Below are 26,495 nucleotides of genomic sequence, written 5' to 3'. Positions count from 1 at the left end.
TGAACTCCTCCATCTTACCAGGCATAGTGTCTGGGTGCTCTGACTCCAGGGTGAAGCTGAACTGGGTTCGAATCCTGACCCTGTTGCTTCCCCACTGTGTCAACTACAGGCTGGTCATTTAGCCCCTGGGAGCTTCAGTTTCCTCACCTGTAAAATCAGGACATTAGCACCTGCTTCACAGAGTGGCTGGGTGGATTAACACATTATGCTTCACAAGATCTATAAGCATCTCTTAGCCTTGCCCTTTCCCCAAATTATAACCAAAGGGTCCAGGATAGGAGCTATGGTTAGAAAAGAACATTAAGAAAACCAGTTTCCTGATGCTAATCACAGCAAGAGCAGGTTATGTTTCTGGAGCTCGTACTGGGAATAGAGCATCTTCATTCTTGTACAGTGAGAGGGCCAGGCTTGATTAACCTCAGTGTAGAATTGAGGAAACTGAGTCTTGGCCAGAGAAGGAAACTGTACAAAGACCACAGGCCACTGGGTAAAACATGCAGAGTTCTGACCCCAGTGCCTGTCTTCTCTGCTTTCAGCTGCCTCTCTCCGTGCATAATGCTTGGATTCAGCATTTGGGAATGACTATTTTCCAGAGGAGGTACGGGAGTTCGCAGGGGCTATTTCCCCTTGCCTGTAGCAGTACTAGGGCGGGAATTCTCAGTGCTTAGTCAGCCCTCTGGCTCTGCTGATCTGGCTGATCCAGAGAAACAAGGGGGCACATGGTTCTCCCTTTGTGCTGTGACCTACCTTGGGTCCCATCCTTTCCTCTGTCTGGAAAACTCTTCCTTGCCCTTGAGAGAGAGGTAGTGCAGCCTGGGGGCAGCAGCACTGTCTCTGGAACCAGGCTGGCTGGATTCCAGCCCTGGCTCAGGCCGTCCTAGCTTTGTGACTCTAGGCAAGCAACTCACTTAACCCCTCTGGGCCTCAGTCTCCTCCTCTGGAAGATGGGGTTGAAAATAGAATCTGCTTCATAGGCTTGTTGGGAGGGTCATGTGAGTTAATGTACATAGAGAAGTTCCAGCTCCACCTGGCAGTTGAGGAGCTCGGCGTTCCCTCTTCTCATCTCCCTCCCTCTTCACTGGAGTGCCTCTGACCTGGGAGCAGAGTTCAGAGCTCTTTCCTCTGCGTACTGGGGCTCTTTGCACAAATTCCTCAACAGCCGGTAAAACACCTCGCAGTAATGATACATTTTGTTCTCAATCTCTCCACTCAAGTGTCTGAAGGCAGAGAATCAGACGAATATGTCTCTGTGCATCGATCCCACCTGTGCTGGGTACAGAGGAATTGTACAGAGAGGGAAAATGGTCTGAAGAAGTACTGTCTGGACCAGAGATGAGGCAAGAACCACGTGGGGAGGAGAAAGGGAGGAACCCAGGAGGAGAGGAGAGGGGCCAGGGCACCACACCAGGGAGGAAACACCGCCTGCCGGAGCCCCGCCTGGGCAGCAGCATCGGGGATGACAGCGGCGCTGGCCGGAATGGTAGTGAGACTAGTTACAACTTCCGCATGCTGAATGCTGCCTACGTGTCTGGTGACGTGGTCATTGTTTTTAACCTGTTATCGCCATTCCTTGTGACAATTTTAAAAATTGGGTTTAAGGTACCCATTTTCTGATGAGGAAATTGAGGCCCAAAGAAGGGTGACAACTTATCCAGGCCACTCAATCCATAAGTAGACTGAGGATTCAGCCTCAGGTTGCTTTGATTGCCAGGTCCATGCTGTTTCCCCATTGTGGGGCTGTGATCCTTGATCCCCCCTCCAACCCATTCCAGACTGATTTGAGAAGCCTGGATGATGCAGGCTCTGGGGTGGAGGGTGGTCAGGGGTGGGGGGATGGCAGCCCCTCGCTCAGCAGGCCTAGCTCTGTGCATCCCTGTGAGGAATCCCAGGGTGCCCAGCTGGAACCAGATTACTCTGTTTGAAGGATACATCTGCGTCCATATCCGTTCCAGGCTGTTAGTGAGATCTCTTCCCTCCCTCCATCCTCAATCAGCCGTAGTTTTAAGGGAGTCTCTTACCCACACGCTTTTCCCCCAGACACTCATTTGTAGATAATTGTGTGTGTGTGTGATGCACTCAGGGTGGGCGAGGCTTCTAGGAAGAGAGAGAATGGAGCCGGTGGAGAGGGTTCACCAGGGCTGAGACCTTGTAGTGGGGGCCCTGGTGTGGCCTGGCTGGTGGCCTCTCAGAGCCTAGGCCATCCCATGTGGGCTACCCACCTGAGCTGAGCAATAGCCAGTTAGGCCCCAAGTAGCCTTGTAAGGACTGTGATCTCTATCAGGCCCCATCACCAGCCTGTGCCACCACCACCTTTTGGCCTCTTTTTTTTTTTTTTTTAATTCTTGCTCTCAGAGGCGTGATTATGAATGGCAGTGAGGGTCAGCAGCTCAGATGGAGGCATCCAAGTCTGTTTCAAATGCTCTGGGAAGTACAAGGCCTAAATGTCTCACTCCAGCAGTGTGAGGGAAAAAGGGACATCAGAGATGCCCATGTGAGGTCGCTTAGATGTCACCAAGACCAACCTCCTCACTGTACAGATAGAGAAACTGAGTCCCCAGGGAGGGTGGGGCCCTGCCCCAGGTCACACAGCACAACTGGCTGAGTAGACTTCCAAAGGAGCCCTCTTCCCTTCATGAACGGAATTTGGTATTTCACTATAGTCCTGTTTCTCTGCTTCCCAGGACTCTGTTCTCCAAACTCCCAACCCTCCCACACATCTTCTGACTCCCTCCTCCAGCCCCTCGGGAAATACTGGCTTCAAGAAACTAGACCAGAGCCTGTTTGAGGTAGAATCAAGGACTGGAGTTTGAGCAAGGTTTGAAGGAGTGTTTGGGGAACTCTGAGTACCAGCTACTCATTTTACAGTTGGGAAGACTGAGGCCTAGAAAAGCGAAGTGATTTGCCCAAGGTGCAGAGGGGTTAGCACTGTAAAATGTATTCCCTGATGACACTGCTTACCTTCAAAGCTGCCCAGATGACCTCCTTCCTTTACTAAATAGTCCTTTTGTCACTTAATTTTCCCTTCACTTCCTATTCTCTCTCAACCCCTGGTCTCTTCTCTGTTGAGTACATCCCTCTCTTATGCTCAGGTTCTGCTTTTCTCAAGAAGTGGGGTCAAGGCAGACTGGCTGCAAAAAGCAGGTCCTGGTCTGCAGATGAGTCTCGAACAACTCTGTTCTTATCAGAAAACCCAGGGGAAGTTAGAGCAGGAAACATACAGGGAGGGATAGTGGCTGATAAGGGGGAAGACTGGCTGGGCCAGTCACGAAGGACTTGGAAGGTTAGACTAGGGCATATGGATTCTATCATGAAAGCGACTGAAGTCCCTGGAGACCTTTTGGGATGAGCTGTGGGTGCAACTATTCCTTTGAAAAGATAACTGGCCATCAGTCATAGTTGGGGGGGGGTACACTGAAAGCAGGTCTCCAGCGACAAGACTTTTTCAATAGTACATAGGGGCAATGTTGAGGACCTGCACCACGGAGAGATGGGGAGGATGGGTCTGTGGCAGCAAAGAGGTAGAATTAGTGGGAGGCCGGTACCATTTGGATGCTAAAGGTAAAAAAAAAAAAAAAAAAAAAAATGAATCTACTCAGAGAACTCTTCTAAGTTTTCAAGTTTGGGAAGAAGGTAGGACCGTTATTCACAGAGGAGGGGCAGCTTTTGTTACACTGATGCTGTACAGCAAACAACCATAGCCTTTTATCACCAACAACTCTGAACAGTTTTCCCCTTTGTGACACATTTGGGTGGACAGATCCAGTTGAGACCAAGGAGCACTTGACTCAAGCTCAGGTTGTGCCCACCCTATTCCACATGACCCACATCCTCCTTGGACCAACAGCTACTTGGAGTGAGGCTTTCTCATGGCTTGAGGCAGGAATGCAAGAGAGCAAGTCCAGCCATACAGCACACTTCAAACCTTAGTTCGCGTCATGTCTGGTACCTTCCCATTGGTCGAAGCAAGTCATGAGCCAAGCATGAGGACAGGGTAGGAAAGAAATCTCACTCTTGCCACAATCAGCCATGGCAAGGATGTGAATGCATAATACCACGATAGAGAAATGAGGACTTGCCACCAATAATTCAGTCTACGACAAAGTAAATTTTCCTTCAGCAACCCCTGAATTCCTATTCCTCTGCCCTTGTCCACACTGCCTTAAAGCATGTCTTCTTAGAGGGCCATCACGTGGCTGGGGAAGGAGTCAGAAAAATCCTGGGTTTGGATATTTGCTCCTCTGTTCACAATCCTGGGCAGCTTACTCACCCCCTCCAAGCCTCAGCTTCGTATTATTTAAAGAAGCCAATGACATCTTCCTCCCAGTGTTGTTATGGATGTCAATATTATTTGGGTAACATCAGTACATAGTAAACACTCATTTAACAGGAGGTATGATGGTTCCCCTGAGGCTGACCCTGGTCAGCTAGAATCAACCCAACGACCCTTCATTCTGTAGATATTATTAGTTCAATGCAATTTGTACATAAATTATTTACTTTTGAACAGGGTATACTTGGAAGAGCAATTCTTAACCCTTAGTAACAGTGGAATTTTAGAAATCAGCAGGATGCCAGTTTCAGTGTGGGTGGATTGGAGCTTCCTCTTCTTCCCTAACTCATATTGTCAAGCTCATGGTAGTTGTCAAATTAAAGGCAGATGGGTGATATCAGTCTTGTTATGGATTGGGAAACACACTCAGGCGAAAGCACGTTGATGAGGTTCATGCAATTTCTAATTGTAGCGGCTCCCTCTGCTCATGCCCTTATGATTATGTTTATTGTCGTGATGTTTGATTGTGAGAATGCAAGAGCTTTGAAGCCCTGACTCTAGGACCTTGGGCAAGTGACTAGTTGAATCTGAGCTTCCCTTTCCTTGTTTTATGGTGAGGACATAGTGCCTTCCTCCTGGTACAAGTCATGGGTGTGACCTGCATGATGACATTGATGACATATGTCAAGCCTCTTCCACCACTCTGAGCACTGAGCAGGTCCCCAATAATGCCAGCCCATGCCTCCGCCACCGCATGCCTGGTCCTCAGCTGGGCTCCGGCAACACACAGTACAGACGCCCAAGGTGGCCCCGTCGGAGTCAGAGCAGGAAAGGATGCCACACACACTTATAGTTTCGAGGGCCCAGGGAGATGTCTTTTCAAGTCACAGTGACAAGAAGAGTGAATAGGAAAGTGAACAGCAGCCAGTGTCCCTGGCCTGTGTCAAGAAGTGATGACTGAGTCAGAAGCAAGTGAAAATGGAATCACAATGGGATGAGAGGGTGGGAGGCTAGGAGGGGAGCCAAGGAGCCGGGCAGGACTGGGAAGAAGGCTTTGCACTTATCTAACACTCTCCTCTGAGCTGTGGCGGATGCCCTCACCCATGCCTGTGTGTCCTTCAGCAGAAGGAGCCATAGACAAAGGCAGCAGGTGTTGCCAGGAACACAGGGACCAGCCTTAGAGATTATTTCATTCAAGCTGCTCCAGATTGACAGATTGAGAAACTGAGGTTCCTTTGGCCTTGCTTAGGGCATAGCTTGAAATTGAGATCATCGTTTACCTAGGAAGCACATTGTCTTTCCACTAAAACCAGATACTAAATTGGCCCCTCTTATCTAGGGGGAAAAAAAACAACCAAAAAACTCAAACAGCTAATGATGTTTTCAGCAAGAAGAATGTGCTGAAGACTGTGCTGTGCTGAGGACTTTTCAAATGTGTCACTGGTCTTCCAGCAGATGGGTGATATCAGTCTTGTTACGGATTGGGAAACACACTCCGAGAGGCGAGAGCACCTTGATGAGGTTCATGCAATTTCTAAGTGGCAGAACCGGGACAAAACAAGAGGATTCCGGGGCTCACATTCTAAACCATTTCACCAGTCCTCCTTGAGCTTTACATGATTAACAGGAAGGTACTGTCCACTTTGAAGTGGTTTAGGAGAGCCCTGCACAAGAGAAACTCAGACTGTTCATAATTGAGAGATTCTGTTGTAGCTACCCCAAGAGTTTATGGCGTGAGAACGCACGTCACATAAAATGAGAACTCAATATATGGGGCTTAAGAGACATCAAGAGTAAATATTTTAAAACCAATACCACTCATCTATAGCCGATAATACAGAGTCCTAATAACTAGCCCATTGAAAATCTACATAATTGAATTCCCTTATGGGAACCACTTTATGAAGAAATTAAACTCTTCTTTAAGGTCTGCGTTACCGGTCACATACAAAGGTATGTTTTTAATGTGTTATGGAGATTTTCAATTCATTTTATTTAAAAAAATAATTTCTATTTTTAAATGTAATACATTCTCATTATAGGAAACTCAGAAATGTCAGAGAAGTACAAAGAGAAAAACAATCAAGAAAGTGTTACTGAGTGTATTGAAATACTGAGACCACCAGTGGAATGGAAGGGATGCAGAGCTAATGGCCAAGTTTCCTGGGTTCTAATCCTGACTGGCCCAGAGTCTAGTCCAGTTATATGGCCAAATGCCTTCACTTTCTGAGCTTGAGTTTCTCCTTCTGAAAAAAAAATGTAGCTGGGAAGATTCAAACTAGATGATCGTTACCAGCCTTTTCTGCTCTGATGTGAAATAGATTTCTATCTTAGACATTTCATCAGCACTCATGTTTACACTTTCCATTTTCTTGGCAAATACCTGTCATGGATGTAAGAAAGTTCCTTCCAGTCTTCAGCAGCAGCATCGTTATTCTAAAGGAATTCAGCCTGAATTCATGATGATTACAGTATATTTATGTATTCACTATTTCATCCATCCATCCATCCATGCATCCATTCAATGAGTTGCCTACCCTTCATCAGTCACAGTACTAACTACTCAGATATGGAGATAATTAAGAAAATGTTTCTGCAATACAGAGACTCCCAGTTTAGTGGGGAAAACAGGCAAAAAAAATCCCTATCCCAATGACAGAGGTATTACAATTATGAAGGGCAGCCCCTCATTTATTTATGTACCGGGCAGTGTAGCAGGTGCTGGATACCGTGCTGAGCAAGATGGGGGCCGTTCCTTCTTCCATGGGGCGTCTGCTGTAGTGACAGGAGTACGGGAGCATGGGCGTTCGCAGTCAGCACAGGGAAACCATGTAAACTGCGTCCCTGGAGAGCTGATCTTCAACAGCCTGGGCGCCCTGGCTATACAAAGGCAGGATTGATTGAGGCTGGGACTCACCCAGGGCAGGGGCTAATCCTCCACTCGGGCTGTCAGAGGCTTGCATCTTTCAAAAAAGGAAATGCTTGGTTGCAAATAGTAGAGAGTTCGCTGAGCCAGCAGAAGGGGAAATGGAAGTCAATAAATAGCCATGGCATTGAGGGAAACCCTGCTGGAGACACCCGGCCTGATTGTTAAGGGTGATCACAGCTAAGGCTAAAACCACGGGTGTCCAGAAAACCTGAGATCAGTGATTCAGAAAAGCAGTGCAAATAACTGACTCTTGTTAGTGCCCAGAACTGATGAACATCTATTCCAACTTTCCATTTTGCAGATGGGGAGACTAAGTCCTGGCAAGGAGAAAATTACTTATCCGGTGTTCCCAGAGTTAATGTGTCAACATAGGTCAGAACCCAGCAGGCATCTTGGAATGAGAGGGAAAGAGGAGAAAACTAATTTATTGAGCATCTATTTCACTTCCTACCTGAGCCATGAGCTTTACCCTTCACTACTTCAGTTTATTCTTACATCAGCTCTGTGGGGTTGGCAGTCCTGTCATTCTCATTCCACAGAGGAGACGACTGAGACCGAAAAGGTGAAGTAACCTCCTCTCCAAAACCACACACCCAGGGGGAGAGGGAGGACTGGAGCCCGGGTCCGTGTGTCTCTAGCACTCAGGTTCTTTTCTCTCTGCCTCACCTCCTGTTCTCCAAGCAGCCTCCAGGGTGGATGCTTCTCATTTGCAAAATACATATTTGCTGTATAATGAATGTCAGTAATTAATGACACGTCCCGAGGCAGGGGAAACTTGCCTCGTAAGCACACGTGGAAAATGTAGCAGCGCCTCTTTTCTGTATGGATTTCTCATTCTCAATAATATTCCCTTAAGGAGGGAGAGGGAAAAAAAATGGCCTGTGCCCTGTCCTGAGTCACTGACAGAAGAGACAGGAGCCTCAGCCCTTGCTCTTTCTGGAGAGAGGAAGGAGCCTCCTTTCCCACCACCCTGCTGGCTTGCTCCAGCTGACTTCCCGTCCCTTTGCCAGAGCTAACCATTTTACCTCTCCCATTATGAATCATGAGGCCTGTGGCTCGTGGCAGATCATAAATCAGTCCTGGGAGTCTCGAGGACAAATCCCAGGACTTTTAATCTTTAATATTAGACGCGTTTAAAGTGGTGAATATTTCATGAAGGGACTGTTGCATTTTAACACATCATTAGTGACTCCTGTCCCTCCCCCTTTAGTAAATTATTCTCAGCCAAGTCTGAGGGATCTCAGCCCTTTCCCTCCGTTTTCCTTACCTCTGGCAACAATCAATCCACTAGGCTGCACATACGTACAGCACACACATTCAGTGGCAGACCTCAGGGATAATGCTGGAGGGGAGAATTACTGACAGCATGCCTGTCTGCGAGCAGTCCCCTCTTATTTGCCAGGTACCCAGAGAAGGGGAGAGGTAGATCTCTTTCTCTCCCTCTTCCCTTTCTCCTGTCTTTCCACAATCTTGTTCTGAATATTTTGAATACTATCTCTGACCCATTCTTCTCTCCATATTCTGTTTTACTACCGTTTTAGTTTAACCAACATTTATTAAGCCCAGGCTGTTTGCTAGGTACTTGCTAATGCTGGGGATACAAAGATTTAGCAGCATTTAAATGTATAAAACAAGTTAACACTCAGAATGCTTTGTTTAAGGTCAGAGGTATAATGTTGATAGTGAATCAGTGAAAACAGTAAGGTCGTTTGATACATACAGACATTTAGAAACCAGGAGTTATGGGTGACAGTTGTAGAACCCGTGTTACGCTGGCATCGTGTTCACCGCTTTGTTTTGTTTTGGTTACACAAGGTTGAGAAAATCCTGATTCACAAGACTTGAAGTTGTAAAAAGCGTGAGCATGTTAGCACCTCAACGCACGTCCTCAATGAAACAAGGATGACAGGAGAATTTTTTTTAATGAGACTTGGATGAAACACATTTACCTGGCAACTGGGCTTAATGTGACAGTGCTCTCCAGTGTCCTGAATTGTAGCATGCGACATCTGAGTGCTGAGCTTTTGTTCTTTTATTATTAAAGAGATTTAAAAATAAAACTTTTAAAGGAACATTAAAAGCTAAAAGTTGCAAAGTCCCTAAATCTCCCCCCTTGAGCTAGACGTTGCCATGAAACATGATTGGGAAACTCTCAGGTCAGGCCAACCAGAATCACTGTAGGAGTGAAGCATTGCAGGCTCATCTGGGAAATTTATCAGAGCCATAGCAGATAGTTAGTTATTCATTCAACTCTCAGTGTTGAGACACTGTTCTAGGCAGTGGGCTCAGCCAGGGCAGTTCCTTACCAGCATTTCCCAAAGTATGTCCCACAGAACACTAATCCTATGACTTGTCACCCCAGCAAGTCTTCCAAGGTGACGTAAGTTTAGGGAAAACTGTATATGTAGCACCCTTATGAAGAATCATACTGTCCTGGATATAAGGAATGGCGCAGTGTCTCACCAACTTTTTTTGTGAAATCTATTTTTGTAATGTATCTGTGAACATTCTACAAATACGTCTTGAGAAAATCTAACAACGAATTGAATCAAAAAATATCCACTGACCTTAAGGAATGTACAGGGAAGCAGGACTGATAGTAGCAAGGAGGTAGGACCCTTCTGGAATTTTGAACTCTGAAGGTGTACCAGGAAGCAAGAGGTGCTGGCCACCCAGAATGAGCTTGGCCAATGGGAAAATATTGTTCAGGCAGTGTGAGATGCTAGCAAGTATTCATGCAACCAGGTGTAAGGCATGGTCAGAAAAAAAGGGCACATGGATATGTGGATGGATGATTGATGGATGGATGTAAGGGAAGAAAAGAAGGGAAATGAGGGGAGGAGAGAAGAAGGGAGTAAAACCATTACAAACAAACAACAACAGCAAAACAAAATAAAATCTGGAGATGATAGATGAAAACAAATTTTCCAAAAAGGGAAAACAAAGGTTTTGGAGGAGTTGGCATTTGATTTGGGGCTTATAAATGAACATGAATTGTTCATTCAGGTGGAGAGAATTCAGTTTTCTCATTACACTTTTAGTGCAAGTGTACTTTATCATAATTTAAATATTTGAAAATAGGACCTCTGCTTGTAGCCACCGGGTCACTTTCTGTTTCCCTCATTAAGCCCTGAGCTCCTTTAGCATCTGGTTTGTACCTTTGACCTCCTCATGCCCGGTGCTCAGCAGAGAGCCTGGCAGGGCATGTGGTCAGGACTTGTTGAGTGAATAAGTGAATTAATGAACAAATGAATAAACTCCTTGTTAACCACAGTGGCAGGTAGACCAGAACACCCTCTTTCCATGACCATTTTTAAAACTAGGCAGCTCACTTTATTTTCTAAGAAAACAAGGAAACCATTAAAGAAGACTCAAAAGACTAGGAATAGACTTACCATATGACCCAGGAATCCCACTCCTGGGCTTGTATCCAGAAGGAAATCTACTTCAGGATGACACCTGCACCCCAATGTTCGTAGCAGCACTATTTACAATAGCCAAAACATGGAAACAGCCTAAATGTCCATCAACATGTGACTGGATAAAGAAGATGTGGTATATTTATACAATGGAATTCTATTCAGCCATAAAAACCGACAACATAATGCCATTTGCAGCAACATGGATGCTCCTGGAGAATGTCATTCTAAGTGAAGTAAGCCAGAAAGAGAAAGAAAAATACCATATGAGATCGCTCATATGTGGAATCTAAATCACAAAAACAAAAACAAACAAACAAACAAAAACAAAGCATAAATACAGGACAGAAATAGACTCACATTCAGAGAATACAGACTTGTGGTTACCAGGGGGGTGGAGGGTGGGAAGGGATAGACTGGGATTTTAAAATTGTAGAATAGATAAACAAGATTACACTGTATAGCACAGGGAAATACACACAAAATGTTATGATAACTCACAGAGAAAAAAATATGACAATGAGTGTGTATATGTACATGAATGACTGAAAAATTGTGCTGAACACTGAAATTTGACACAACATTGTAAAATGATTATAAATCAATAAAAAAAATGTTAAAAAAAAAAAAGAAGACTATTGGGGCAGGCAGTATTTTACCAGATTCTTTTCTCTTTCTGCTTACAGGAGAGTGCAGTTGTCATGAAGGCTATGCCCCAGACCCAGTTCACAGACACCTGTGTGTGCGCAGTGACTGGGGACAGAGTGAAGGGTGAGTGGCAAAGGACATCAGGGCAGGGACAGGGGAGGACCCGCCTCCCCTGTGGCATTACCAAATGCCCCAAACTGCTCCACAAAGAGGACTCTTTCTCTGCCATGGTTGTGCACCTGATGGAGAGTGAATCCTATTTAGTATTAAGGGTACATGATTGACGAGTCTTCTAGAGAACAAAGGCTGAAGTTTAAGCTCACCCTCCCAGCCATACGTAATCAAAAACACTCTCTTGAGCGGACTGATGAAGAAGAACCAGCTTTTAAACGTAAACTCCAAAATGGACAAAGTGAACTTTAAAGTGCTGAGTCCTTCTGTAAAATGGAGACATTCTTTTATGGAATAAACAGTCTTAATCCATAATTACTTCTGCAAAATTTGGCTGTTTGTAATGCTGCTCTTAGGCAGTGTCCACATGTGAATCTCACCTGCTTCTGACTAATACCATCTCCTATCCCTCTTTCTTTCCCTCTCTCAATTCTTCCCGCAGACCCTGGCCTTACACGACACTCGAGAGGGGCTACGATCTGGTGACAGGGGAGCAAGCCCCTGAAAAGATTCTCAGGTGAGGTGACAGTCCTGTTGGGGCATCTTCCCGGGGAGGGGGAAGGGTCTGATGGGGAGGTATAGTTATGCATCCTTAGTCAGTCAAGCCTGTGCACTTCCGGGATGCAATGGCCCAGGTTGCTATGGGAATCTAACTCCCATTTGTCTAGACTTAGATACTTGAACTGGAGGAGACATTGCTGATTATTTAGTCCAGTGGTTTTAAAACATTCTATAGCCATAGAACATCTTCTTGCCACTTGCATGAAATCTTGTGTGAAACTTCAGTACTTGAGCTGATGAAGACATAGAGCAAATTAAGTGGCAGAACTGGGAATCAGATTTTGGCTGAAATTGATTCAGAGTCTGCTCTTAACCTTTGTGCAGATTGCCCCTGCTGACTTAGCAGTCACTTCTGATCCCCCTGCTGGCTATCAGGACTGCTTGGAAAGGCAGAGCTGAAATTGTCCCTGTCCTCACAGAGCCCACTGCTACTTGGGAATCAGGACCTAGACTCAGGAGAATGAAACTATCAATACAGAGCATTGCATGGACTAAATGATTAGCAGAACGAAGAAATAACCATCCAAGTCTGGGCAGCATTGGCCCAAATTGGGCCTTGGAGAATGCAGAGGACTCAGTTGGTTGGGGGAGTGAGAAAGGGTCCTGGAAGGGATGGGAGGAGGGGCCCCCTTTTTCTGTTTCTCTCTGCTTCCCCGGGAGTTCCCCCAATGGAAACTCTTACATTGCAGGTCTACTTTCAGCTTGGGCCAAGGACTCTGGCTTCCTGTCAGCAAAAGCTTTGTGGTTCCGCCCGTGGAGCTGTCCATCAACCCCCTGGCCAGCTGCAAGACCGACGTGCTCGTCACGGAAGACCCTGCAGATGTCAGGTAGGGAAGTCTTCTCCAGCATCCTGTACCAAGGACTTCTTGGAGCACAGGAAGCCCCTCTGTTTCAGGGTCACAGGAACACCTGTGGAAAAGTACTTTTCATGTCATTGAAGGAGGCAGCTGCCTAGTAGATGTGTAAAGAAACACTGTCCAACGTGCTGTGCCCCACACTCCTGAAAGTGACCTCCATGGTGGGCCTCAGTGCTTTTATATTTCAACATTATTACTTTCCTTTTGGGTTTATATAAAATATGAGAGAGGTTAACATGTTATCTGGCTCATCCTGGGATCTTCAATGATCTTATCTAATAAAAGATCATACTTTTAGTATATTGGAGAGTTATGAAGGTAAAAGATTGGAGAGTGAGGTGCTTTCTGTCTTGACTCTGGTACTGGGAACAGACTTTGGGCTAATCCATAGGTTCTAATGTCTGGGTCAAATTAATTTGTTCTTTACTCATGAAAGGATGGAGACTACACCTTTTCTTAAACATTTTATACCTTATAGTTAACTTCATTATAGACTTACTCTACAGTGTTCTAATTAGTTGCTTACATATCATTCTGTCCTATTATGTGGTGAATCTCTCAAGGTCAAAGAAAATAAGTTATTTAGCTCTTTAATCCCCAGTTCCCAGTACATATTGGACATCTACTAGATGTTTATTGATTTAATTATACCGGTGACCTTAGATCTGATCCTAGCACTATTATGGAGCTTTCTAGTGGAGTATTTTTTCCCCTCCCAATTTGATTAGGGGAAGGATTCTAGAATTTAAATGTTACAACAAATGGACTCTGATTTTACTTTTGGAATTGGTTTGTGCACAGTTTATTGGCTCCTGAGCTGGAACTTGGTGACACGGCCCCCAGTATTTCCAGTGACTGTTACTTTACCCCTGCACAGCTGTCTTCGGGTCATTGTGAATCAAGATGCTATCATATGTCCATGGCATCTTAGTAGTGAGCTCCTAAAATCCGAGTCTCCTGCTTTACAATTGATTTATTCTCCCCTTCTCAACTTTTCATGGAAGGATGAACATAATATGATTTTTTATTGATATTTCTCCAAAGAGGCAATTTTAAAAAAGAACAGAAAATTAAAGGGATAGCACTTAGGAAATGAAGTGGTGATTGCTAGGAACTAAGGTGGGTTCATGCACACACAAGCTGATTCATGAGAGGTTGCCACTATTTCCATTTTTGATGGGGTTTAAGTCAGGAAGACTTTAGCAAACCATGTGCTGAGGTTTCTCTGCATTGCATATGTTAAAGATGGAGGAAAGACCATCTGGTCTAAGGACTCTTCTCCAAGATACCCTATGACTTTTCCTCAAATCAACTGCAAAAAGGTCTCCACCAGCTTTCCTCAGAGTTCTGTACTGTTGACACTGAATTTGTGATTTCAGTGAAGCTATAGATGTCAGACTGGCTGGTGATTAACACTCCCTCTGGAACTGAACAGGTCTGAATTACAGTCCCGTCTCCACCATGGATGAGCTCTTTAATCCTGGCCAAATTCAACTTGCTAACTTTCCATTTCTTTGCAAATGGGGACGATAACAGTGCCTTCCTCACAGGGTATAATGATAATGACAACTCGTATCCATTGATCATTTCCTATGTGCCAAACACTTTGCTAGTGTTCTCTTGTTACATCCTTATATCAACCCCGTAAAGTGGTGCTATTATTATTTTTATTTTACAAATTAAAACAAATCTGAGGCATAAAGGTGATACCTTCACTTACACGATCTCTCCAGCCCCAGAATCCATGTTCTTAACTATTGCATTGAAACACCTCCCAAGAATTGTTGTAATGATTAAGTCGTATGTGTGAATCCTGGTACACCATATACTCCCAAAGGTACAGTGTTACCAATTTTAAGTGCAATAAATTCCCACTGCGATGTGGTTCATGTAGAAACTGGTGATGATGGAGAAGGCAGAGCCGGGAAGGTGTGTACTATGTCATACTGCTGAGAATGACCATGATCTGTGGGATAATTAGTTGCCTTTTTTGCTTCAGTGTGAATTATTATGTTAAACAGCAAGCTAGACAAGGAGGAGACCAGAATATCAACCTTCAGGGACTTTAAAACGTCTTTGGAAATGCTAAAACAAAACTGAGAAAAGTATAGTACTCAAATTTATTTCAGGGGGAATATTGTAGGTAGTTGGAAGAAATACTCTAATAAGTTGAAAGGGGTGAGACCTTCAGAGGGCATGATCCAATAACAATTAGATGCTTCTGAACCACTAAGAATTCTGTGCCTGGTTACATGGAGGTTGTGTCTTCACTGAGTTGAGACCAGAGCAGGGTTGCTCAGGATAGGAGAGGGGATGGAATCCTGCAGCTATGACTCCTCCTTCTCAACCCTTTGAAGAATATCCAAATTTCAAATGTTTGAAGAATATTGGTTTGATTAGAGCATTAAATTACTGTCCTGCTTGGGGTGCCCGCACGTCTCTGTCTAGGCTTGGAGCAATTGCAGGCAGGCTTTGTAAGTCTTACCTTCATCCTCCCTGTCACATGCCCGTTGGTTTCACTGCAAGGGTGGATAAAATATTGCAGTTGTCATCATTCAAAAGAACCTATGCTACGTACATGGAGTTTTCCAAGCTGCACTAATAAACCTTGTTTGACATGACATTGCCCAGGCAAGCGTATCACGGACGTTTAAAGAATTAATAAGTCTGGGTCTGATGATATGTTAGAAATTAATAAATAATAGATCATAATTATAGATAGCCAATAATATGTCATAGAATCACAACTGAGAGATGAAAGGAAGAGCAGAGTCAGGAAGGAAAAGATAAGTGCTCCAGTAGGATTGGGAAGGAAGTTTAAAGGTACTTTCCCTGTTTGTATTTTGTTTGTTTGTGACAGATTACTGTGAAAGTATGGAATCTCACACTAGGGGAGGCAGAAGAACCTAGAGTCAAAAGTACAGGCTCTACCCACCTGGGTGTCTAAATTTAAAACATTTTTTGGTAACAAATGTTGGTGAGGATATGGAACTCCTGTACTTTTATAGGGGGGTTATAAAGTAGTATGACCACTATGTAAATCTGTTGGGCAGTATCTACTAAAGTTGAGCATCTACATGTCCTATAACCCGATTCCTAATTCCACTCCTAGTAAAATACCTAACAGAAATATGTCTATGTGCTGCAAATACTGCATTCAAGAGTACTAATGGTAGTATTCATTTGGACTGCCAAAAAGCTATAGGAAAAAAAATCCAGATGCCCAACAGTAACAAAACTGTGAATAAATAGAATAAGTAGATAAATAAAACAAAACAGTGGGATGCTATTAATGCTGAATATTAATGAACACAACCACCACACACATCACCACTTATGAATTTCAGAAATATGCGATTGAATTGTGGAAGACACAAATGAATATGTGCATTTAAATAAAGATCAAAACCAGTAAAAACTAATCCCTGATGTTATAAGAAAGACTAGGGGTTACCTTTGGGTGGCGGAGGGGGCCAATGATTCAAGTGAAGCATACCAGTGTGCTGATAATATTTGATTTCTTGATCTGGGTGGTGATGATATGGGGGTTTTCATTCTTTGTAAAAATGCATCAAACTGTACAGATATGATTTTCACACTTTCCTCTATGTGTGCCATATTCTGATTAAACATAAAGTTTACAATGTCAGGTAGTTTATTTTTTTTAAGAGCCTATGTTATAGAGCCCAATTGCACAGCCTGAGCTCAAACCCCAGCCCCACCACATGCTTCCCACGTGAGCTTTTCTGTAGCTTTGTTTGCCCGTGTGGACAACGTGGACAGAATGCCATAGGGGAGTGGCGAGATTTAAATGATGCAATACCTTGTAAAGTACTGAGTTTGCCACATGTGAGCTCACTTGAAGCATTAGCTGTTATGTTTGTTGTTATTGTAGCATAGCAGAGCGTGTTTGTGTTCTCTTTTTTCCTAATTCCTTTCTCTTTCTTTTGCTGAAAGGCTCCATCCAATTTATGATGCATCTTAAAATCAATAGGATCTTAGTATTGAGAGTTTACCCTAGTCCCTTTGTCATGGGGCTTAGGGAAGACTTAAATGAATATATAAAATCTAGTACAGTGCTGTAGGTGTAGCGGCCTTATGGGTATGGGAAGATTTGCAGAATGAACAACAAGGCATATGTATGGGACACGTACAGTGCTTGGGGGTGGAAAAAGAAGGAAAAATTCCTGACCACAGGAATTAGAAAAGTATTTGCAGGAGAGAGAACACTGGCAATTAACCTTGAATTGTGTATAGTATTTGGCTGTGTGGAATTTGAGGCAGGAGGGAAGACTTTCAAGTCTCAAAGGTTGAAGGGCCAAAGAAAAGAACTCTCCCCTAGACAATCTCCATTCTTCAGCCTGTTCCAGCAGAAAGTTGCTGGGAATGAGATTTTTAACTTTCAGGGGCACTAATGATGTCAGCTACAAAGGTGGAGGAGCAAGCTCTAGTTAAATTGCGTGCAGATCCCTTTCAATTCTGAAAATCTTAGCTGGGCCCCTCCTGTGTGCCAGGAACTGTGCCAGGGGCCATAGGAATACAGAGATGAATAAGGCTCACCTCTGCATGCAGAAATCTCATGGTGTAGCAAGGAGCACGGAACAAGAGATTGACTTGAGAGGTGAAAATAAAAGATACTCATGGAGAGAGAAGCATGGTGAGCAACGCTTATTGCTACACACTGGGCTTTCTTCACAATTTCACTGAGAGCTGATTCTTCTTATAAGAGACATGGAAGAATAGCTATTATAGTTGGAATAATAATCAGACACAAAGCCCAGCTTTTAGGAGCCCCTCAGTGATTTTTCTGTGATCTCAAATCAATGAAAATGAAATGATGAAATCCTGTTAATTCCTGCACAGTGTTGAAAGAATAATGGGACACCAGAATGCAAGCTAGCATCGCTCACTTGGTGACAGTTTTCACACTGAATTAGCTCCGAATAGAATTAAGAAGAGTTCCTTGTTCTTTTGGCCTTTCATTTCCAAGACTAAGAATTTATTGAACACCTATTATATGCCAGTATTAAAGATATACGCTAAGTATTAAAGATCTAGAAATGTTAAGACAAAGATCTCAATGCATTATTAAATGAGACAGAGCTGCAAACAGAAAGATGTTGTACTTTGGAATGGTTGAAGAGGTTAGAGGAAAAGTTCAGGGCAGAGAGCGGACACAAGAGAGGAGGTGCTTAAACTCACCTGGAAGTTAAAGGAAAGGCCTCACGGAGGGAGGACCTCTGAGCCAAACTGCAGAGTATTAGCAGGAAGTCACTAGGTCACTGATTCTCAAAGTGTGATCCCTAGACCTATAGCGTCAGCATTACCTGGAAACTTGTTAGAAAGGCAAATGCTCAGACTCCACCTGTGGTTGACTGACAGAGACCCTCACAAGTATCAGTTCCCAATCCCTAGAACTTGTAAATGTTACTTATTTGGAAAACAGGGTCTTTGTAGATGGGATTAAGAGTCTTAAATATGTTGATTATCCTGGATGATCTGGATGGGCCCAAAAGATTATAAATTCCCTTGTAAGAGAGAAGCAGAGAGAAATTTAGTACACACCAAGGAGATGTGAAGATGTGAAGATGGGATTAGAGACTGCAGTAACACAACCACAGCCCAGGAATGCCAGCAGCCACCAGAAGCTGGAAGAGGCGAAGAACAGCTTCTCCCTCCAGAGTCACATCGGGGAGTGCAGCCTTGCTAACACCTTCATTTTGGCCTCCTGATACTGATTTCAGACTTCGGTTGTTTTAAGCCACTCCCCACTTGTGGTGATTTATTACAGTGGCCACAGGAAACTCACACACCACTCAAGACCTGAATCAAATATTTTGGAGGTCAGCCCAGCAAGCTGGTGTAACAAGTCCTCAGGTGATTCTAATGCCCGCTAATGTTTGACTATTAAAGCACGAGGTGGCAAAACAAGGGAAGGCTCCCCTTGCTTAAGCAGAAAATGAAGGATGGGAAGGCCTGGAAATACCAGGGTGGCAGTGGCTTTGGGCACCGCAGGATTTGTATGCTGCACGGTATTGTTGGGTCTCAGTATTTCTGTCTCTCTTCATCCCTCATGTCTATTTTTCTCTGGGTTAACGTCCTCTTCAGGTACACACGCACCAACAATTCCAGGCTTACAACCTCAGTGGAGCATTTCCAGAGTAAAGAGATGACCTCTCCCCCAGGGTTTGAACCAAAGTCCCGGCACTGAGTGACAGCAGTGAGAGCTCATTATGAGGCACCTTCCCAGATACTTTGCTGAAATGAGCTTATTTCATCTTCACCCATTATTAGTCATATTTAATGCATGAGAAAGCTGAGGCACAGAGAGGTTGTATAATTTGCCCAAGGTCACACAGCCAGGAAATGGCAGAATCAGGATTTGAATCCTGAAAATCTGCCTCCTGATTTCACATTCCTCATCTCTAGGCTGTGATGCTTCTGTTGGGCTGGTTTGGGGACATTTGTCAATGTCCCAAATCAGTGCCTGAAATTAGCCAGATCTAGTTCACTGACCCACCCTTAAACCAGCACGAGTCGGGGTACCTTTACCACGTGGATTGAGATTGCAGGTAGGGCAGTTCCCTGTGGGCAAAGTCAGGATAGGCAGCAAAGCAAGCAAACAAACAAAAACCAGTCCTCTTCTTCATGGACAAGGCATGACACTGAAGTAGCAGATGCTCCTGTGTGAAGGTTCCAGATTCCAGAATTTGACTCTAGCCCAGGCAGTGCCCCTAGTCAGATAAGTGGGGCCATCCATCTTAAAGGGAGTGCCTCAAGAAAAGCACGCTGGATACTTCCCTGTGTGAAGGACACTGTGTTGGCTCTGGAAACATAAAGACCAGAAGGGGGGGAAGGGGTAGGAAAGTGAGCATGGGCCTGGACTCTTACAAATATGGGTATGAATCCTGGCATCACAATTTGCTACCTGAACTGCCAAGTCAGTTCACCTCTTTGAGCCTCCATTTCTCAACCTGGAAGGTAGAGATTGTTGTGTTTCTTTCAGACAGTGGTTGTTAGGATTATGCAATGTCTATAGAGTGAGAGTGCAGCACCTCACATGTAACTGGCATTCAGTGGGTGGGAAGGTTTTAGAAGTTTTGGTAGGCATTTTAGTACAAATAAGGAAGTCAACATGTGATGCAGTTGGGTTAAGGGATAAAAGATGTAGTTTGTGGCACAGAAGCGGTACGCAGAAGGGACCAGTACATTGCTCCTGATCACTTTAGGTATCAGCAGCAGAGGCAAGAGCAGGTAAGAGCAGGGGTACAGCAGCGTGTGTGGGGTGGGCAGGAGTGGGGCTCGGCCAGTGCAGGTGATGCGTTACACTGGGACAGCTGGGTGAGAAGGCCCAGGGCCGCGGAGCCCTGGGTCAGGGGAGTCCTTTGATGGAGGCCTTGCATGGTTTGATACTCAAGATGCTCCCTCCTATGGGACGTGAGTTAAACTCAGACTTCTTGCCTTTGTCTTCCCTACAACCTCAACGGGATTTTGTAAGTGAGTGACTCCGAGTGTGTGTGTGTATGTGTGTTTGCATGGTAGGCAACTGCGGAGCACACTTCCCTTCCCAATGGAGATGTTGAGACGGGGTGGGCTTCTTCAGCCCTCATTAGATAGAGTCTCCGCCCCGAGTTTTGTTTCCCCCAGTTTCCCACGCAGATGTTCTTTTCCTAAAGGGCAAGAGGCCTTCGATAGGCGGCCCACTTACCTGCTTGAAACACAGAAGAGAGGAGTTTGGGGCCAAGGGAACAGTGAAGGCTTTGGAGTCAAACCTCCTGAGTTCAAATCCTGTCTCCGCCACTTAACAGCAGGCTTGGACAACAAATGTTTAAACTTTCCGAGCCTCAGTTTCCTGTCTGTAAATGGGAATGCAATCGCTGTTGTATCTTTGGATGTCTTTGTGAATTGAATGCGATAACACATTTAAACTCTCAGCCCCGTAGTCATAGATAATCATGACAAACATGTGCTGAGCGTTTACTTCACAGATGTCAGTTCTGATTCCTCAAGACAACTCAATGATGGGGTTGCTTCTGTTTACAGAGGAGAATGCTGAGGCACAGGAAGTTTAAATCTGCTGCCCAGCACGTTACAGGTGGTGAGAGGCAGAATCGGGCTTTGAACTCAAGCTGTTTGGTGAATGCTCGGTGAATGCTGGCCATTGTTGATGTGTGTGTGTGTTGAGCGGAATGGAATCTGGGCACTGGCATTTGCCCTCTCTTCTTTTAGAAGAATGAAGCCGTTCTGAGATGCATTAGTATGAAGAACTCCACACCCCCCACCAAACGGATCTGCTCTCTTCCCACATCGTTTCACAGCCTCACTGCCTGTCATTCAGCCAGCGAGCCTGGAAGATATATATTTTTCCCCCATTTTACTTTAGCGATCATAATAAAAGTGAAGTCTATTAGGATGAGTTTCTGCCCAGGCTCGGTAAATCTCTTCAAACACCATTCGGCACCAGATTTTTGTTAGTCTTTGCCACTGGGGAGGCTGTAGCACACACCGATTGTGAGCTTGGGCGGAAGACCCATGACACAGCCTCCGCTAAATGAAACTCAAATGGAGACTTTGGAATATAAATATTGAAGTGACCCAGGTTGGATAAAGGGGAACCAGTTAGCTAAGCTTCTCTCTTACATGCAAGGGATGCTAAATTATTAAAACTTTAATAAATGTAATAATAAATATTTGATGTTGAATTATAGAAGGCTTTGCAGATACAGTGAAACTGAGAAATGACTTGTTATATCTGCATTAGAAGTTAAACACTTTTCAAATGGGACTTCTGATGTTGAAATGGGACTGCAGATCTTTGGATGAAAAAAGAGAGAGAGAGTGAAGGGAGGGAGAGACATGAAAGTATGATTTTTTTTTGGCAAGCACACTGGGCTAGGGGTCAGGATACCTGGGTTTCAGTCCTGACTCCACATTGAAGACAGAGATAAACAGCATTTTGGGCATACCTGACTGGGCGGAGGCCTTTACATAGCATCTCATATGTGATCCTTGCAGTTGTCTTCCAAGGTCAAGGTTATTTTTATCCACCCCCACCCACATTTCACGGATGAGAAATCTGACATTCTAAGACCTTAAGTAGCACAGCTGGTAAGAGGATGAGTTGGAATTTGAACACAAGGCTTCTGATCTCAAGACCTTTGCTCCATCCGTCATGCCACTGTGGCTTCCCCTCTTGCTACATGGGAACACTTTCTGCTCTTTATTATTCAGGTTGTTTCTGGTTTCAGGACAGAGAAACCCAATTCAGATTAGCTTAATGACGACTGCACTGGAAGGCTGCCATGGGAAGGGTGAAAGATCAGCTTAGCCACAGGGCTGAGAGGAGGGAAGGGAATTACATGACATCAGGATTCTGTCTTTCCCCTCTGAATCCTTCCAGGATGGCTTCATCCTCTTCTCCTGCCCAGCTACTTCCTCCCCACTCCCACCCCATGATAAGGGTTGTGATAACCATGAGTTTCCAAGACTACTGTGCTCTTACCACCAAAGAGTGAATGCTTCCCTTCCTTGAGCTGCAGTTTGAAGAATTCTAGAGAAGGCATCTTCCTGGTGTGACAAGGGTTAGGAGCTGACCTCTGGATTAGTCACTTTTGATTAGGAGACAGGATCACAAAGTACAAACACAGTCATGGAAGAAAGTGGGAGCACCATGAATGAGCTGAACATCTCCAACCCATGTCTTCAGAATCTTCTCTGGGCTTCTGTTTATCCATCTGCCTTAGAGGCTGGACTAAATCAGAGCTGGCAGATAGCAGACATCTCATGTGCCAACTCAGATAAATGAGTTGGGGCTGCCTAGGATATTAAGCTGGGAAGATTTCTGAGGCTATAGACCGACACAGCTGGAAAGATTGTTACGATCAACTCCTGACGCCTGCCTTCAGCATGGGATGAGAGCTGTGACAGAAGGTCAGGTATTGGCCATCTGTGAACCTGGTAAGATTTAGAGATCCTCTGTTTTTGCATCTGATGACTTGTGGATTGTATTCCACCGTAAAATGAAGAGAGATTTTTGGCCTCTGAGATACAGGAGAAAGATAGTCATGTGGATGGAGATATTGAAGATGAGTTGGAAATGGAGCTGTCTTACTCCATCTAACCGTTTTGTATCCATCTATCTGTTATCTCAGGGGGTATATTTGGATAATCTTATCTTGGTGCCAGTAAGCTTCCTGAAATAGATTTCTGGCTTGAGGCAAAGTTGAGGCTTCTGTGTAGGTGCTTCCTAGATATTGTCTGGCACTGTCATTGTCACTTGTAATACATTAAAAATGGAACACTAATTTAAGCTGTAAACAAACCACTCATATCACAGGGGCCTTGAACTGCATTTTAGAGTTTTAAAGACATGTTTAAACAATTATAAGCTCACAAACTGGATGTGACCTTCTGAGTCTTTTTTTTTTTTTCAATCCCCCTGCCATCACATGATGGTTCTAAGTTAATACAGTCCACCTGCCTGTAGGTATCTCCTAGCCTCTGGATGTGAGCTCTGTGTTCCCTTAGAAATCCCTGCTCTGGTCTCACCTAAGCAGCCCAGGCTTTAGGCTCTGCAAGCATTATCTCCAGGCAGTGATCATTGAGATAAGCTAAGATGAGCAATCATTTTGCCTTCTAAGGCCTGCTCACTTGGGCTAGGTAGGACCACCCATTTCTTTAGTGTATCTTTCTCTACTAGAGAAATGCCAATCCCCCTTGTACCCAACACACACACTATGCAGTCTGGTCAGAGAGATGATTGGATATTTCAGTGAGTCATGAATTGATCTGGCTTAGTTGATTAGGCTTAATTCCTTTTCTTCTCACTAACTAAGGAAACCAGTATCAATGAGGCTCCCAGCAAGAGGCAGATGGCCTGCTCAAAGGAGAAAGTTTCAGAGGGGGCTATGCACAAAGTTGAGGGGATAGTTCTAGAAAAGAGATATTCAGTACACTGTGGCTAGCGTCAGTGGGTCCAGGTGAGGGTGAGGCTACCAGAACATGGAGAGAGAGTTCCATGGAAAGTGCCACCTGACAGGAGTGGTGACCTTTAGTCAAGGGACATAGGAAAGAAGCCAGAGGAATGAACATCCTAGCCTCACTCAGCCACCTCCTGTCTGACCTTCTGCTGGCCGCCAAAGCCAGGCTCCTAAGGAAGAAGGCTGGGCAAGGATGAGCTGAGGGTGGAGGTGGAGGAGCAGATAGAAGAGATCCATCATCTACTCCAGGCCCTTCCATCCCACCTCCAAAATATCCTCAGACGTCCCTACCTCTCCATCTTCCCTGACACACCCAGAATCAGATCCTCCTGGAGAGACCCACTGCTCCCCCCGACCACATCCCCTTGCACATCCCAGTCCAACCCCTACACAGGTCGAGCCATGTCTCTCTCCTGCTAGAACCATCCAGAGCCCCACCACCTGCACCGCGCAGCCTCAGAGTAAAAATCCAGAGCATTTCCCCTGGGGCGCATTAGCACTTCAGATTCTGGCCACCCTGCCCTCCAGGGTCTCGTTTCCCACTATGTCACCATTGGCCTTTCCTTCAAAATGCAAAATACACTCTCCCATCTCCTTGCCTTTGCCAGTGCTGTCCTTCTGAACTGTCTTAATACTCACAGTGTCCCCTATGTCCTCACTACTCTTCCATCGCAGTCTTGCGGAAATGTCACTTCCTCTGAGCAGCCTTTCAGGAATATGCCCTCCTTCCATCACCAGAATCAGAGCCCCCTCATTGCTGTGTTCGTGCTGCTAGAATATCTCCTCCTTAATTACAGGACAGCACACTGTCCTTGCGTTATGGTTCATTGTAGAAGGGCACCCCGCTCTGCCCTCAACTGGTAATCTGTGTGTTCCTGGAAGTCAAGAGCTGAATCTTAACCATCTTTGTATTCCCGGTTCTAGGCAAGTAAGCAGCTCAGGGAAGGGGTACAGAACATTTGGATGTCCCAGTTAGATGTGACTATGTTGGCACGGTCTTGAGGATATTTTGATATTACCAATAAATTGCTCAACAGATATTCAACAGATATCTTTACACTGTGTCTGAGCATCACCCAGTCCCCTTACATAGAAATATCCTTAGTATCAAATAGCCCTATCAAAACTTCCTGCCTCACAGTGTTCATGGATATAACAAAATTGAAAAGGAGGGTTCCCTAATTTGAAAGGTGTAAGAAATCCTGTGATAAAGGAAGTTGCTATATTGATTTCCTTGGTGGAGGCTTTTCCAAAGACATTAATATATTAATGAAAGTCATGAATTTTTAGAAAGCGAAGGCTGCACACTACCGTCTCCCCAGCGCTCTTTAACTAGATGCAGGCTCAGGACCAGCACTCCTTGAGACCCACTTGAAGTCATACCATGTTAACCCAGTGAGGCTCAGAGGCTACACACGTTAAACAAAACATCAGAGAAAGAGGGATTTGATTCCAGAGGGGTGGGCAGGAAAAGGGGATAGAGCTCTTTCAAAGCACACATGTGTTCTTTGGGAAGAGGGGGAAGCTGGCTTCCATCCTGCTGACTTGTTAGTCGGTCCACCTGCCCACTGAGCTCCACATTCTATTCCCCGACCCTGCAGAAGACACAGTGCCTTTATGAGGGGTGCAGGTTTGGGATAGGATGGGCACGTCGGAATATTCCAGAGAGGGAACAAATCCTGGCTGAGTAGAATTGTAAGATCGCCTAACTGGCAGAAGAGGGAAAGGAAGTAGCAAGGAGAAACAGTAGTGAGAGAGGAAAACTTCATAGTCACCCAGCCTTTTGAAAATCTTAAGCTCAGCACAGCCCAGTGGTTAGCAGGATCTGCACTAGTGCTCAAAGCCCATCTCTGCCACTCACCGTCTGGGGAGGGTGGGCAAGTTACTAGACCTCCCTCTGCCTCCATGTCCACATTTGCAAAAAAGAGATAACTGCACCTACCCTGTACGATTGCTATTGCGAATTAAGTGAGTTGATATGTATGATGTTTTTGGCACAAGAAGAATGGCTATTATTGTTAAAATAATATTACAACTGTTTAGCCCAGACTTAATCCACTGCAGGAACTTCTCATTAGGCTCTTTTTAAACTCTTGTCCAGCAAAAGGGATGATGATTCATGCCCATTGTAAGCTCCACTTTTCCTTCTTAGTCCTTTGCATTCAGTAAGTACTCAGCATGTGCATGAGGATTGAGTCATTGGAAGTGGCCCCAAAATGCTTCGAAAAAGAGTAAGAGACACATAGCAGCATCATTCACAATAACTAAAGTGTGGAAGCAGCCCAGTGTCCTTTCCAGGGCTGAAAAGACAAACAAAACATGGGATAGACCTACAGTGGGATATTATTTGGTCTTAGACATGAAGGGGATTCTGACACATGCATGAATCTTACATCCATCCATTCATTCCACATGGGTGAACCTGGAGGGCATTATGCTAAGGAAAATAAGCCAATCACAAAAAGACACATGCTGTATAATTCTACCTCTGTGAGGCGCTTAGAAATCTTAGAGACAGGAAGTAGGATGACAGTTGCCAGGGGCGGGGTGGGCAGAGAGGTGTTATTATTTATTGGGTACAGAGTTTCAGATTTGCACAATGGAAAGTTCTGGAGATGGTGGTGATGGTTGTACAACAACATAAATGTACCTAATGTCACT

General features: G+C 44.8%; 1 protein-coding gene across 3 annotated transcripts in view; it reads left to right on the top strand.

Annotated features, from left to right (window-relative positions):
• The window catches only part of ASTN2 (astrotactin 2), an 801,670-nt gene that overhangs the window by 372,615 nt on the left and 402,560 nt on the right, over positions 1-26,495 (top strand). For all 3 annotated transcript variants that reach the window (XM_031677473.2, XM_072960007.1, XM_031677480.2), the window contains 3 exons: positions 11,305-11,389; positions 11,880-11,954; positions 12,688-12,825. In XM_031677473.2, the coding sequence (XP_031533333.2) occupies positions 11,305-11,389; positions 11,880-11,954; positions 12,688-12,825 (298 nt within the window). The remainder of the gene's footprint in view (positions 1-11,304; positions 11,390-11,879; positions 11,955-12,687; positions 12,826-26,495) is intronic.

This window comes from Vicugna pacos, chromosome 4, assembly GCF_048564905.1.
Source record: "Vicugna pacos chromosome 4, VicPac4, whole genome shotgun sequence".
NCBI lineage: Eukaryota > Metazoa > Chordata > Mammalia > Artiodactyla > Camelidae > Vicugna > Vicugna pacos.
This window is presented reverse-complemented; position numbering and strand designations above follow the sequence as displayed.